General features: G+C 33.4%; 1 protein-coding gene across 1 annotated transcript in view; it reads right to left on the bottom strand.

Moving 5' to 3' along the window:
* Nucleotides 1-1,431, bottom strand: part of ZCW7 — a 93,539-nt gene extending 92,108 nt beyond the window's left edge. The window contains exon 1 of the mRNA XM_089833302.1: nt 818-1,431. Coding sequence (XP_089689428.1) covers nt 818-1,307 — 490 coding nt within the window. The 5' untranslated portion in view covers nt 1,308-1,431. The remainder of the gene's footprint in view (nt 1-817) is intronic.
* Between the last annotated feature and the right edge of the window lie 16,031 nt (nt 1,432-17,462).

Below are 17,462 nucleotides of genomic sequence, written 5' to 3'. Positions count from 1 at the left end.
CAAATTTACCCAAATTATCTTTGTCCCTAGTTATATAGAATTTACTTCGAACAACTTTGAAATACTTTACTAATGTTGGCCTTCCCTTCCAAAGTTCAGATAGAGCGTTCTTTTGAACCATAATTTGAGCTTAGTTGGAAATGTACACAGTTGTGTGTACTATGAATCACTTCTTTCCAAAATATGTCACCTATCTTGGACTCATTGAGCATGGCTCTTGTCATAGCTTGGGTGTTTCTAGCCTTTCTCTTCACTGTTACAATATTACAGCTGAATATTGTCTTCTTATCCCATGTTTTTCACAATATTCTCAAACACATTTGATGCAAATTTTACTCCTCTATTAGATCCAAGGCACTTGATCTTTGGCACTGTTTCATTCTACGGATTTGAATACCTTAAACTTCTCTAATGCTTCAAATGTTTCTTTAAGATATCCTACCTATGTCATCCTGAAATAATCATCAATTATCAACATGAAATAGCACTCACCCTCGTAAGTTTTTGTAATTGTGGGCCCACGCAAATCAATGTGAAGATAAAAGCAGTTGCAAGTCTTGGGTGAGTTTGAAAAACAGATGCAAGTACCATGTGAATTTGGTGGATTAGATAACCAAAGGATAGGGAAGGCTAGGAGTGAGTCGGTTGAATTCTAATCCACGAGCACGTCCTAAATAAATTTGGCTGGGCAAGATATCCGTCATAGCGAAAACATTGGCTCTATAGGAGAATTTAATCAAATAAATAAATAAAGCTCAAAAACAAAAGCAAACAAACAACCCCTAACCTACTAGAGTTTCTGCTGCGAGGGGCTTACCTTGACCTCGGGCACCAAAGAAGTCTTTCCACGCGGCTTCCATTTGAGAGAAATCGTCCTCCGCTGGCAACCATGCTGAGACCTTCAATATCAGTCCCTCCACATTGAATTCAAAGCCATCCATCTTCCCAACCACAAATCTCTTCCATTCGTCATATCTCTCCTGCAAGCTCCTCCTGTCCTCCCTCATTTCTCTCTTCACGGACGACAAGTCCCACAGAAAGAGCATCCCTGAGGCCACAGGTTCGAATCTCTTCCTCTTCTTCAGGTCCTTGAATTTTTCGATCACCAGATGCTCGTCTGACAGAGCGATGGAAAGCGTTTCGCGGACATAATTTAGGAGAGACATTTTCAGCTGCCATTCGTCAATGGCTTTTGTGGAGGAGATGTCTGAGCGCGTGAAGGAGAGGAGGAGTTTCAGTCTCGGAATGAGAGAGAGGCCGCACTCCAGATTAAATGCCTCTGTCACCTCTATCGTCTCTGCCGCCATGAAATTCTCTGGGAAACAAAAAGTGCGATATATATTTAGGATTTCGAATTTGACGTCGAGAGGGGTGCGTATATATAGCTAGACACAAACAACCAAGAGGAAATCATTTTTAGGAGGTAAAATTGATTAAAAGCTTATGCTTTAATTTGCTTTTCTAGGGTTCTTTTTATATTTTTTATTGGAAAAATGTGATAACTCTTTGGTTTGGTTTGCTACCATGCATGCTGGAATTTGACGGTCACCCTGTTTTATGACGGTTTAGTCAGTTTATTGTCTTTTATTTTGCATTTTAAGATTAATATAGTTGTCATTTTTCATTAATTTATGAATAATTAAATAAAACTTTTAAATTGAATTATTTTATTAGTAATTATAGAGATTCTAAGTTTATGTATACATACTAATATTTCAAATTACTAAAAACAAGTTTATATTATGAGGTAAAAATATTACATATATTAACTATGATAATTTTTTATGGTAAATCAACAAATTTAAGTGTAATATTGACAGTTTTATAAAAAATTAACCTCTCAATCTATATGGTCAAGAAATTTTATGGCTGTCATTTACGATTTAAAACTAGAAAAATGGCTAATATAGACTTGCTACCATATTTTCTATAATAATTTTAAATAAATGTTTAGATCTTTTAATTCAGTAATGAAATAGAAATAATAATAATACATATTTTGAATTAATCATGTTATGAAATTATTAAATAGAATTTTCACTTTTTCTATTTTTCCTTTTAGGCACAAGATACAACATAGTAATTTAATTCTTCTTTTTGTGATACTATAATTATTTGCTTTTGGTTTCCATCTTTAAGATTGTGTTTTATCCATGTCCTTACATATTTCGAGCAACTTGAAATGACTAAGACCAAATTGTTAGATACAAAACATAAGTTAAATCAATACTAAGAAATAGATAAACATTCATTATAATCACAACATTATTAACATAGTAAGTGGAATTTTAATAGAAGAACAAACATAAACCCATGATTTATTATGTTATTATCTTTAAAAGAGGAATCTTGATTAAATTATTTGTTATTAGCTAATTAATATGAATGTTTTTGCCATCAGCTCCTTTATTGGATAAACCATCTACTTCTTTGTTGCCTTCCCTATATATGTTTTTTTTTATTTATTTATTAAATCATTAACTATGGCTAAGGCATATTCAAGTTTAGAATTTAAGATTCAATTTGGAGTTTCTCTTTTTCTTAATGCATTTGAAATGATCTGTGAATCTCTTTCAATAACTAGGTTTTTAATATCCAAATTTTGATATAATAATAACCCTTCAATCAAAGCCTCTAATTCTGCTAGGTTGTTAGAAGTTACACCCAAAGGCGTGGCCCTTTTAGATAGGCATACTACTTTATCAAAATCAATAGTACAACCTAAGGTAGCTAAACCAAGGTTACCCTTGAATGCCCCATTGAAATTTAAACCAATTTTCCCGCATTTTTGGATCCCATTCAGAAAAAAGACCTTCATCTTTAATGGAAATTCTAAGGTTATTATTAGCAACCTCAGTAGTACAAGCTTCAAGTTTGTTGAAGAAGAACTCTACCTCCATCTTTTGATTACAAAATATTCTTCTATTCATTTATTTCCAAATCTCCCACATAAGAATGAATTGGGAAAATTTCTATAAAATATTATAAATCTTGGTGTTGCCTTCTTTGGTCAACTTGTTAAAAAATGTACATATTTTTGGAGAGAACATTTTTCCAATTTAATTTCTTACATAACCAATACCAACAGGTTTTGGCAAAAGGACAAGTATAGAGTAAATGTTCTCATGTTTTTGAGTCATTTTCACAAAGAGGACACCTAGAAGGACCTTCATTGTTGACATTACAATCAAATTTTTTTATTAGTGACACACACACTTAATTAGATGGACAGCAAATACCGAGCTTATCTTGTAGTTTACGGTGTTAGCCAAGTAATTCAGGCTGTACCAAGTTCTACAATTGCTACCAAGTTCTAGGAACAATATTCAATTTGCACCGAGCAATATCTACCAAGTTGGTGATTATCAATGTAAACCAAGCTTCGTAGTGTTTGCTAACTTTCTCAGTGCAAACTGAGATCTCCAGTGTTTACCAAGTTCGTAGCTTCAGTGATGTGAATCTAGTGTTGAGCGAGCTATGCAATATCAACCAAGTGATTCAGTTTATACCGAGCTCATGATAATAGTGTTGATTGAGCTATGCAACGTCAACCAAGTGATTCAGTTTATATGTCAATTTTTGCAATGCTCATCGAGTCACCGATGCAGACTGAGTTCAGACTACTTGGAAGTGATTAGTACAAGTCGAGTTTCTACGTCTACTAAGTGCATGATGATGCCGAGCATTGACAATGGTTGTCGAATGTCAGAACCTCACCGAGTTTGTCTTCAGAACCCAAATACCTATAGTTGGGCTGACTTTGTGTATTTTGGTGAAACTTGTATTGTAGCCAACTTTGATGAATTATAAATTGGATTGGTATATATGTAATGTATTGTATCATGTCCAAAGAAGAATGGTATGAATATAAAAAGATATGTATAAGAGCAGAAGTGTGAAGTAAGAAGGCTACAAGCAGTATAAGGAGCAACAAATATTTATCTATCATAGCAAGGTGATCATTACACTCCAAAGGAATCTCATTCAACAAATCAAAGTTGCAAATCAGAGATCAGCCACTAGTTCATCCTAACAGGTGGAATAGTTAAATCCTTTCACAAGGTAGACTTAATAGTCTTTTGTAAATTTCTTTATTGAGTACATACTTCATTGTATGTTTTTAAATCCTTTTGCAAGGTGGGCCTAGCAGTCCTTATTGCTCCTAATAGGGTAGATCATCAAAAGTGATCATTGTAATCCTTAACAGGCCAACTTTATACTACAGTACTAAAGCTTGTAGGTATCATCCCCACCCCAGTTTTACTTTCTATTTGGAAGGTTTATGGGTTGCCATATTGTGTGTCAAAGTGTTATGAATGTTTTAATGCTTTTAGTTTTTCATGCATGCAATTAGATTAGAATACATATGAAGGATTAATTGGTGAATTAAGATTAAGTTTTATTGGTTACTGATTCACCCCTCCCCTCTCAGTAACCTAGCCTATCTTATATTTCCAACAATTGGTATCAGAGCTTTGTGGTTCTTAAAGAAGAAATTTAAGAGCTTGAGAAAAGATCAGAGCAATGGAGGTATTCAGACTTGATAAGGCTATTAACAATGAAAAGCTAGATTTGGAATTGGCTATTGTGCAATTTAAGAAAGCAAAGGAGCAACTCTCTCAATCACTAAAAAGAAGAAAAGATCTTGTAGTAAAAATGAATGACAAACTCTACACTGAAGAAAGAATTGAAGATATCCATTCAAAAAGTAATTCAGATGAAGCTAATGAAGCAATCAAAGAACTATTGGAAAAGAATGGTAAACTTCAAGAAGAAGTAAGAAAGCTGAAAAGAGAACAAGAAATTCAGTTAGTAAGATTGTGTGAAGTCATGTAAGAGAAAACCAAGATAAAATAAGAGATAGAAGGAAAGAACAATGAAATTCAGCATCTATCCCTTCAACAAGTAAACTTCATTGATCAGGTTACTAATGCAAATGAAGAAATCATGAATCTAAGATCAAAAAATGAAAGTTTACAAAATGATCTAAACACTAAAAAGTAAAGCAATGAGAGGATGATGAAATCTCAAGCAGACATGAATCAATTAAATGAGCAAATGCAATAAAAACAAAAAGGAAAAGCAGGAATTGGATATATAGAAGAAGGTGAATCATCCAAGCAAGGACCTCAAAAGAATCAAAGACCTACTTGCGATCACTGTGGTAAGTTAGGTCATACATCAAACAAATGTTGGAGTAATGGTAAAGCTAAATTCAATGGAAAATGCTACAATCACAATAAGCATGGTCATAGAGCTAATGAATGCAAAGAGAAACCTAAATTTGAAAGCAAATGTCACAAATGCAAGAAGTATGGGCACAAATCTTTTGAATGCAAAACCAAGATATTGAACCCAGTAGAACAAATAGTAAAAGCTATATTTGTTTGGGACTACAACACATGGTGCAGATATCACTACTATGGAGAATTTGGACACATTGTAGTAAACTATGTGAAACATCACATGAGGACAAGAGACACCACTAGAAGATGTTTTATTTGTACAGAACTTGGACACCTTGCCAAGAACTGTATGAACACTAGAAGAATTAAATATGAGAAGAAAGCCAAGGCTGACAACGTCATAAAGCAGACGAGACAACAATGGATTCTGAAATCTTCTAAGAATGCAAGTCCAAGCAATGAAGCACATGTCACTCAAGAATTGGGCGACTCAAGCATTTCTACTTGATCTCCCACAAAGATAACTAGAACTAAGATTCTGAAGCAGACATCTTACATCAGTTCCAAATAGCTAAAATGAAAGATCCATATTAGCATTCAAGATGCAAAAGGGATCACCGAGTGTCTAAGGAAATTCTAGACCTTACCGAGCTAGGTCGGGTTGCAAGACCCTGTCGAGAAAGGTCAGGAGTAACTAAGTCATTGTGCGGACACTAAGTCATGGATGACTCTTTCGAGCAATCAGATCAAATCGAGTGGAAGATAGTCTATCATCAAGCAAGCGAATGTACCAAGCATTTATGGCGATTGGAAAGTTAAATTTGTTAAAAGAGATGAAATTGAATTCATTTATCACCGTGAATTTTCAAAGAGCTATATGCAAAGAGTGATTTATGTGTATCCAAGTGATCTGTGCATTTTGTTGTTGAAGTTTTTCGTGTTTTCATAAACCTTACCGAGCATGGCATCCTCCAGCAGCAAAGCCAAGAATGGGTCTGAGATTTTGGTTAGAGGAGTTGAGTGGAAAGCACCAGACATCAAGTTGAGTCTGATAATTGTAGAAACACTTGATCCAACCAAAGCTTAGTCATAGATTCCACCAAAGGTACTACTGGTTAATGATATTTGCTCACATTTTCATTGTTCAATTCAAGACATTGGAACCCTAGAAATGGATGAAACTTTGGAAAAGTTGTGTGAATGGTGTGTTGAAACCCGAGCATCAACACTTGGAAACCAAGAGTTTAACCCACATTCCACACATGCCTTGAGAATTTCAGATAAAATGGATAAGGTTTATCCTTAGTCATGTACACAATGGGAAGCTATGGTTGGAGCAGCCTATTCTCATAATGAAGAAAATGATTCATTGAATCACATGGCTTCTAATGTTGACCAAGGCAAAGACTACCAAAACCCTAAGTCAGGTAGAACTGGAAAAGAAAACTCTTACTGAATGGGATGGAAGAGGTATGAAGATAGTTGTGTAGCTGAATTAGAGCTGAAGTTTGGAATTCATGCAATAGCACATAAAATATATAGCTCCAATCATCTCAACAATGTATCATGTGAGGCAGTTGATCTCGCTCTCAAGGTGGTAAAGAATAACATGTCCTTCAACCTTGCCAAGCTAATGGTGAACCAATTCAACAAGAACATGGAAAGCATTAGAACTTCTAAGCATAACCCATATAAGTTTGGTTCACTTTTAACCTATATATTCTTCTTTGTACAAAAGTTTTTCCCTTCAAAAGGTACAATTGTATGGAGAAAGGATGTGCCTGTACTATACCAGATCAATGAGTATATAGTAGAAATAGGTGAGAACTATGTCAGTATCATGGATAATTATTTTGATTCATTCAAAGAAAATATGAATAAAAAATTCAAATTTCCCAAGAAACTTGTAGAAGATTACAAGGATGATGTTTGTTTTATGGTAGACTGTGACAAGGTATATATACAAGTAGTCAAACCTAGAGTAGTGTGGGTTAAGCCTCTAGGCTATGAGGTTAACATTGATGACACCAAGGACATCATTGAAGCATTGTTGAATGAATCTATGGATCTCAAGGCTACATATTTTGATACATATGATGAAGCCAAAGCCAAAATTGAACTAGAAATAAAGCTTCATCAGGCTATCAGCAAAGGAAATAAGAGGATAGCAAAACTAAGACAAACTAGTTCTATTGTCCTATTGATAGAAGGTAAAGGAGATGATGTGGTAGAAGATGATGTAGAAGATGAGGTAGATGAAACTAAATCAGGAGAAGAAGAACCAATCCAAAAGAAAGGTAAGGTTATCATAACCAAACCTACCAAGTCATCTACTGCAGTATTCACTAGAAGGACATCTAGAAATAAATTGAAATTAGGTGAAGAAGCAGAGGATGTTGTTTTCAAACGACCTCCACCTACATTTCAAGAGAAATTGAAAGAGATTGATTCTAGAGCTGGCATGGAAAAATTTAAATCATTGAGATATGAGACTAGAAATGCAAAGGAGAAGAAGCAAGTTGAAGACATGATTATGTCTAAGCTAGGTAAATGGAAATATTCACTTGACCAACTTGCATAGAAAATTCCCAAGGAACTGATGGAAAGAATCAAGCCAAGATGGGAACATACCAAGAAAATTGCAAAGGATATATATGAGTAGACTCTAAGGCAACTCATGCCGAGTCTTAATGACAAAGAAGTAAAAGAGTCCATGAAGCAGAATGAAGAAAAACTCACTTTGAAATTTAACACTTGCTTGATATTGTTTAATGTCATTGAACATGTGGTGAAGAATGCCACTACTACATGGAAGAATATCTACAATCTTCATCAGAAGAGTGATTTTGTTGTTCATGTCAGTGATAAAGATGATGATGAAGATGACAAGGAAGAAAAGGACAATGATGATGAAGAAGAAAATAAAGATGAGGAGCAAGAATAGGAAGCCACCAAGGAGAATCTCCTTGAGATTCAGAGCATTGAGGAAACCAACCCTAAGAAGATTACAATAGTAGTTATGGCCTCGCTTCCTCACTTTTCGAGCAAAACTTTAAAGCCATCAAGATTAGAGAAAGCTTCTACCAAGTTGGTTATGGAAAACACTGCAAATCCAAGCACTCAACCAGTCTTTGCACCTGTCCAGCTAAGTACTTCATTGACTAAAGTGACCAGCACTTCATCTACTGAGCAGTCAATGCTTCCTCCTTCATCAGATTTGGCTACTCAACAACTAGGTATTTCTACAATCAGTGCAATATCTACTTTTTTTGATAGTTCTTCTATTTCCACTATTGTTACTGTTCCTAGTGCACAAGTAGTTAATAAAAAGATAGTTGAGAGCATGCCTCAACCGAGTACTAAGGTTTCTAGCAAAGGCAAAGATAAAGAAGAGAACATTGATCTTATGAAGATATAGTTATCCCGAATTGGGATATCTCTACTCTGAATCATGATTAAATACATATATTAGGTGAGCTTTTGCAAAAGAAAGCTAAGCAACAAAGGCTTAGAGAGGAAAGAAACTGAGAAAATCAAGTGTTAGAAGATGCAAAGAACATACTTGCAGATGCACTCAGCACCAAGGTTGATACTTATCAACCTATTTTGGCTCAATTAGTAGAAGTTCTTCAAAAATTTAATGAAGATTTGAATGGGCAAGAAAAATTGTTGCAAAGAGTAGAGAAGAAATTTGAACTAGTTGCACAGAAGATTGCACTGTATCAAGTAGACTTGTCTACTATTCTCAGCTCATTGGAAACCTCTACCAACAATGTCACCTCTCTATTTAGTAAACTATGTGATACATCTATCTTTACTCAAGAAATCAAAGATAAACTCTCCAAGATAGATGAAGATCTGAAGGCGAGTGCACACCAGTTGTCACTTGACCCGAGCTATAGTTCTTCTCACTACACAAAGATTAGATTTATGACTGATATGCAATCAAAATTACTAAGGGAAGAAGTCAAGATAAGGGCCACACTTGTACACATACAAGGCATGATTTTTCTGAACATGGATGCATTGTAGAAACACATTGCACATGCCAAAACTATCATCCATGACATCAACTTCTCCATAGTTGATCACATGATGAAGTTATTAGCAGAAGTTCAGGTTGCATTGCATGCAAGCAAGGTGTTGCAAGAAAATTGGGAGAAGACAATGTCACTAATTTTAAAGGTACATTCTGACTTCTTGTCACATTTTGGCATTACCATGTAGCATACACCTTTGACATTTATGTCAAAAAGGGGGAGAATATTTAAAAGGGGAGAATATGTGATGATGCAATAAAAGGGGAGAAGATAAGAAAAGAAGATGTAATATAAAGACATTTGACATATGTATATAAATATATATGTATGAGGGGGCATCATAATATTATACATATACATGTACAGATATTCAGATATACATCTCTTACAAAAGCAATTTTGAAAAATCTCAAAAACAAAGTATGTTACCGAGTTGAAGACATAGGATGGAGACTAAATATTGTTTTGAAATTTTTGAGAATTTAGTTTTGATTGATAAGTGTTTTTGTCACTAATGCCAAAGGGGGAGATTGTTAACATTACAATCAAGTTTGTTTATTAGTGACACACACTTAATTAGATGGATAACAGATGCTGATCTTATCTTGCAGTTTACAGTGTTAACCAAGTAATTCAGGCTCTACTAAGTTCTATAGTTGCTACCAAGTTCCAAGAATAATATTTAGTCTGCACTGAGAAGCATCTACCAAGTTCATGATTATCAATGTAAATCGAGCTTCATAGTGTTCACCAAGTTTCTTAGTGCAAACCGAGTTCTCCAGTGTTTACTGAGTTCGCAGCTTTAGTGATGTGAATCTAGTGTTGACTGAGCTATGCAATGTCAACCAAGTGATTCAATTTATATTGAGTTCATAGTAATAGTGCTGACCGAGCTATGTAGTGTCAACCTAGTGATTCAATTTATATGTTGAGTTTTGTAGTGTTCACCAAGTCACCAATGCAGACTGAGTTTAGACTACTTGGAAGTGATTAGTACGAGTTGAGCTTCTATCTCTACCGAGTGCATGACAATACTGAGCGTTGACAATGATTGTCAAGTGTCAGAATCTCACCAAGTTTTTCTTCAGAACCCAAGTACCTGCAATTGGGCCAACTTTGTGTATTTTGGTGAAACTTGTATTGTAGCCGACTTTGATGAATTATAAATTGGATTGGTATATATGCGATGTATTGTATCACATCCAAAGAAGAATGGTATGAATATAAAAAGACATGTATAAGAGCAGAAGTGTGAAGTAAGAAGGCTACAAGCAATATAAGGAGCAACAAAGATTTATCTATCACATCAAGGTGATCATTACACTCCAAAGGAATCTCATTCAACGAATAAAAGTTACAGATCAAAGATCAGCCACTGGTTCATCCTAATAGGTGGAACAATTAAATTCTTTCACAAGGTAGACTTAACAATCTTTCGTAAATCTCTTTATCGAGTACATACTTCATTGTATGTTTGTAAATCCTTTTGCAAGGTGGACCAAGCAGTCCTTATTGCTCCTAACAGTGAAAATCATCAGAAGTGATCATTGTAAGCCTTAACAAGCCAACTTTATACTGTTGTACTAAAGCTTGTGGGTACCATCCCCACCCCAGTTTTACTTTTTATTTGGAAGGTTTCTGGGTTACCATATTGTGTGTCAAAGTGTTATGAATGTTTTAATGCTTTCAATTTTTCATACATGCAATTAGATCAAAATACATATGAAGGATTAATTGGTGAATTAAGATTAAGTTTTATTGGTTACTGATTCACCCCTCCCCTCTCAGTAACCTAGCCTATCTTATATTTCCAACACTTTGTATCCTATTTTAGTAAATCTATATGTTGTTAAAATTGTATTTTGCAAAATTGCCTACAAGAAGATACTTGCTTTTGGTAAACATGATGAATCCCAACATAAATTAAGAGGGATATCAATCTTATATGTTTGATGCAAATTTTATGATCTTCTCATATCCTAATTTGACTTTATAGTTTCCATCCTTTGAGGCTCCCCATAAAAGTTTATCTTCCCTATCCTTATGATTTGTTTGTCTATTACTTAGGAAGCATTTAAAAGTCTTTTTCTCTTGTTCTGAAAGAGATGTTTCATTTAAAGATTTCCATTGTCATCCTTTATAGTGTTTATCATTAATTTTAATTTTATAGTCACTCACATACTTACCTCATTGATTGGTTAGGGTGTTTTTAATGTTGATAGGTAATTTTTTGATGCCTAGAGCTAGGAGACCACCCCATTAGTCTTCCCAAAATAAGGCATCCTACCCTAAGCCTATATCCCAAGTCAAAAAAATTGATATTAAAGTTCGATAGTTCAACATAAAATTTCAAATTTTAGAACCCTTAGGTGGATTAATAGTTCTAAACACTGATAGCAAATTATTACTATTTAGGTATTTATGATATAAAAGGTTAGCCCATTTACTATTGTATTCTTTGAACATTCTCCAAATAAATTTTCCTCCCAGAGGTTCATTTTGCCAACTTAAGTTTTGAATTCCTAGACCACCAAACTCTTTAGGTTTACAAATATTTTCCCATTTAATCAAAGCTTATTTTTTCTTATCTCCAATTCCTTACCAAAAAAAAATTGTTTTGTTTTTCTTCTAATTATATTTCAACAACTTTAGACAAGGGTAGACATGACATATGATAAGAGGCTATAGCAGTAAGAATAGCTTTAATCATAGTCACCCTTCCTACATTAGTTAACCATTTCCCTTTCCAACTTCCCACAACTTTATCCACTTTTTCTAGGATCGTGTCCCAGGCTTTAACTTCTCTTAATCCTTTTTTCAAGATGAATACCTTATCTTAATCTATAAATTGTTGATGTGCAATATTAAAGACTTCCTTAGTAACTTTTATATACCTTTAATTTTCCTTTCTACCTGAGCCTTTGTTATGGCTCTTCCAAAAGTTTTTGCCATAATAATGAAAAGAAAGAGTGATATTTGATCTCCTTGTCTGATACCTCTAGAAATACTAAAGAACCCTTCAGTGGATCCATTGATAAGAAGATAATTTTTTGGAGTTTAAATACAGTTAAAAATTAAGTTAATCCATTGATGAGTAAAGCCAAAAGCTTTGCGGGTTTTGCATAAGAATCTCCAATCTACCTTCTCATAAGATTTTTGAATGTCCAATTTCATTAACATACAAGAATTCTTATTTGATTGTACTAGGTGTATTAATTCCTGAATTATAATAATATCGTCAAAAATAGACTTGTTTGGAATCAAAACCAGTTTGTTCTTCTAAAATAAGTTTAGGAAGAATTTTTTTACATCTATTAGTTATGGATTTAGAAAAAATAAATTTAAAAGGTATTACTTAAAGCTATAGGTCTAAAGTCTCCTGGCTCCTCACAATTAGATTTCTCAAGAATTATAGCTAAGAAAGTATTATTAATTTCTATCAAAAGAGATCCAGAATTCCAAGTTGCTTCGATAGCCATCTTGAAATCCTCTCTTATTATATGCCAACATTTTTGAAAAAAGAAAGCATGATAGCCATCTAGTCTTGGAGATTTATTAGGGTTAAGCTAAAATATAACCTCTTTGATTTATTCCTTAGTAAAATTCTTGTTTAAAATTTTATTGTCTTTTGTCAAAATTAATTTAGGGATTGATCCTAACATCTTAGTTTGGGCTTGTAAGTTGGAAGATTCAAAATTATTTAGAATATCATAATAATATTTGACAAAAGTTTCTACTATCTCTTTAGGTTTATTCGTTATCCTCCATGTATAATCCTTAATTTTTATATTTTTATTAATATTTCTTCTGTGAATAGTACTATTATGGAAAAAATTGTATTTATATCCCCTTCTAGTAAACAATTTTCTCTAGATTTTTGTTTCCAGAAAATTTCTTCTTTTGCTAGGATAGTTTCTTCTTTTGCTAAAAGATGATTTTCTTTATTATATTTGTCATTGTTCATTCCTTAATTGTTTCTTCATTTAATTTTTTTTAGCTCTACTTCATTCTCAATTTTTCCTTTAAAGATATCATTAAAGTGGTCCTTGTTCCATTTCTTAATTTCATCTTTTAAGGATTTTAGTTTAGATACAAAACAAAACATTTTTGAGCCTTCAAAGTTTTCTTCATACCACCATTGATTAATTTTATCAAGAAATGATTTATCTAGGAACCATAAAAGGGTTTCCTGATGGTTTTTGTGTTTCCCCAATTTTTTACCTTACCGAAAATGATTGGATCTTGCATTTGGAAGAATAACAATACTTAATAGATAGTTAAAATCAATAAAAAAATTATTTAAAGATAAATCTATCCAATCTTTCAACTATATCATAGAAATTAATTATTTTGTTATTCCATGTATAGGTTCCATTAGAGGTTGGAATATCTATAAGGTTATTTTTAACAAACCATTCATTGAAGTCTATCATAACTTGATTGTTTTTCGAGGATCCACCTACTTTTTCTTTAGATTCCAAAATCGCATTGAAATCTTCCCCAACAATAAAAATTTATGTTGGATTAGTGTTGGCTAAAAAATTTGTAAGCCACTATAAACAGAGCTTACAAAACGAGATCTTTAGGCAAAGAATGCTCACTTTGTTGAGATAATGGGTGTTGCACACATTGCATAATATTGTTATATTATTTTATTTTATTTTATTATGTAAAATTGCACCTAGGACCACCTAGATGGACGTGCAACATGTAGAGATTCCCATGAGATATACTTGATGAGTTTTATTGTAACATTGTGATAATATTTGATGTAATTATTTAATATTGGGGAAAAGAATTAAATGTCTAATATTAAATGTGGGGTCAATGGGTTAGGTAACATATGGTTTATGTAATATCACTTAGTGGTTTTATGAGACTTGCTACTATATAAGTAGTCACAAGGGTAGTTATAGATACAAGACAAAAGGGAAAAAGTTGAAAAGACAAGTGTTCAGCAGGACAAGGCTTGACAGGTTAGCCAAGGGAGCATTTGTGAAGGTTGGAAGTATGGCATGGGATATGTGGATGCATGCTTGTTCACATGGATTGCTTGGTTGTGGCTATGGCTTTGAAGACTGCCATGGTTGTATTGCAATAATGTTTTTGCTAAACAATACATGGTGATGGATGCTTTTGGAGGCTGATTTTTTTCCCTCAATGATGGTTTCCCAGGGTATATCTTGTGTCACATTTTTTTGGGTATGTTGTCTATTCTCTTGCATGTGGATTTTAATTGCAATTTTATTTTAGATATATTATGGGTTATGTGGAAACAACTATAATTTTTGGTTGCAACTTTCTTTACATCCATCTTACTATAGGTGGCTACAACAAAGACCTAACTATAATTAATAAAAGGGTGGTTAATTGAATCAATTTCTAATTTTTAAGGAATGATTTTATATTACCAACTACTTTTTACAATTAAACAAAAGGAATCTATTTCTACAGTAATACTAATGGCTTAAGTATTGGTGTAAGAACAACCTTAACACAACAATTATATATTGACTTGTGTGATTGATAGTAAGAACCCAAAGTCTCTTACAAGCAACCTTCTTGAAACAAAAGGGTGAATATATAACAAAGCTCAAAGTCTTTGTTCAACTATCCAGATATGAAATAAAATACTAATAAATCAAGCTCAAAGTCTTAAAATCCTAGCACTTGCATACACTAACAAACTAGATTAATCATGTTTAAGAAAACTCAAAGTCTCCAAAAAAAAAACATTAAAGACTCAAATGCTTCTAAAGAGAGAAGTTAAAAAGATGAATGAATCAATTTAACATAAGAGACAATGATCAACTCCAACTATCTTAATGCAAAGTTTTAGAAAAACTTGCTTCTTTATTCAGTTCATAGATTTACAACAAGAAATACAAAGCCTTCAAGTCACAAGCCAAACCTTCTCCAATAAAGAAAAAGATGATTATTTGCAATGAAATCTCTCCTTTATATAGGAAAAGAAAAGAGAGAAAGGTGGAGGAAAAAGTGGAACAACCTCAACCACCCTTATTTATTCTAACTAACTACTTTGACTTTATTTAAAGTTGCATGCCTAATGTAATTGCAATGTAACTACATGAATTGATTGTATGAGTATGTGTTTCTCCTATACTTACAACATAGGTGATACTTACTTATAGTTTTCTTATTACCATTCTACTTTAAGCATTAAAAAAAAATCTAATTTGAAGTTTTTACATGGAATAAACCAACTCTCCAAATTTCTGAGGGACTCTTGTATAACTATAGCATCTGGCTCTTTAGTGTGTTGCAAGATCATGGTGACCTTCCTAAGTATTCTTTCTGCCCTAGGTATATCCTAGTTACAAATCTCCATTTTATTATATAGATTCTTCAATGAACACTTCCAATTTTCAAACATGTCAAGTGCGTTGATGTTGAAGTCATCCACTTCAAGCTATAGGCGAATGACTTCTGCAAACTCTGTGAGAATTTATTATTGACTCTTTACTTCATTGTCCTTAGTGATGATTTCACATTACAACTCTTTGAAAGCTTCTTTGATCTTATTTTCTTAAGTAGATACTATGACTACAGTTCCTTTTATCTCTTCTATGGGTTTTTAAACAACTCGTTTCTTGTTTTCCTTCACATGCACAAAATCATGGTACATTTCAATGGATGTAATGACATCATACCCACATAGAAAGTCTAAATCAACTTCTATCATGTTATTCCAAGCACTAAGATCATCGTCCATCAACTCAAATTGATGATTGAATGATTTCAACATGTTATCCAATTCAATAGAGGCTTTTTTTTCTTATTGTAACTCCTGGTATACTTCTCGAATCACTTGGGTTCCCTCTTTTTAATATTGCAAGTCCATTCATCAATGATATTAGCCTTCCACTTCTCCCTTTCTATACATACAACTGAAACATGTTCACTATCTATAGAAGACATCTTCATCTTTTCAATAGTCCCCAATAGACGTGCATTTTCTTCTTTGAATTTCATTTTCTTTTCCCACGGTTCATCATTATTTTGAGAAAGAAAGTTAACTACTTCATGTGCCATCTATTGACAACTTAGTCTTGTTTTCTCACCAAGTTCAACCCTTTTGATTCTGTAATTAGCAGGTTGCATGTCTTCAATGGATTTCTCCACAAGAGGTTCAACAACTTCAACATACTTGATGTGGTTTTCATCAATCACCACTTGAGAAACTGCCTTAGCTTTCTTATTCTATGAAACCCTTGGTTTTCTCATTTGTTTATCATCTTCTTCAGGTGGAATTTAATCTTTCTTTCTCTTATGTGTGATTGTGCTCAACCATGGAGGAAGATTGAAAAAAGATGCACTAGCTGAAGCGATAGTTACCATAGTTAACTCAGGATTACCTTGCATAATAGTAGTAACTATAGCTAATGTCTAAGTCTGAATTGTCATAGGAGGAGGAAAAATATGTGTGGCCTCAATCATGAATTTCTCAAATTGAGTTGAAGTTACATCAAGCAATGATGTAGACCGAATAGTTGCAGAAGGAATTGACAAGGAATATGCATAAAAAATATTCTCAAAATCATATTGATCTCCTTGTGTTTCTAGTGCAGGTATGACTAAGGACACAAGCAATGCCAATGTAATAGTCACATAATCATAAAAAGATGGTTGCTCAATGGAGAATGCATCCATAGCAATGGCTAAAGGCAAATCATGGGATTCATCTTATATTAGAGCCCAATATAGAAGAGAAGTTGTAACGATAACTTCAAGAGGACATAAAGTGAGAGGTGATGAATCCTTTGATTTCCTTGCTTCATTGTCACTTGAGTCAACACAAATTGACTAAGATTCATCCATTTTCACCTCAAGTACTCTTGAATAATTTTCTCCTTTAATAGACATCTTGGGCAAACTTTGAGCAAGAGGCTCAAATGTAGATAAGGATGTGTCATCTTTACCTTTACCCTTTATTTTAGATCTTAAACTAATCAGACCTGCAGGATCAAAATATTTTCCAAGCTTTATTTTAATGCATTTGATACCCCTTCTCTTCATCCATGTGTTGGTGTTAGCAAGAATAGACTGTAATCTATCCCAAATAGATGTATTTTCTCTACATGGCCATGTAGGAGGAAGAATGGGTAACTTCTACACATCATGCTAAAAATATTTAGGATCTAAAATTTGATCATCGTCTTCAAAACCAAAAAAAATTGATGCCAAGTTGAAATCTATAATCTATTTCACAGTCAGT

Source organism: Cupressus sempervirens, chromosome 5, assembly GCF_028749045.1.
Source record: "Cupressus sempervirens isolate cs-2001-9-10 chromosome 5, ASM2874904v1, whole genome shotgun sequence".
NCBI classification, from domain to species: Eukaryota; Viridiplantae; Streptophyta; class Pinopsida; order Cupressales; family Cupressaceae; genus Cupressus; species Cupressus sempervirens.
This window is presented reverse-complemented; position numbering and strand designations above follow the sequence as displayed.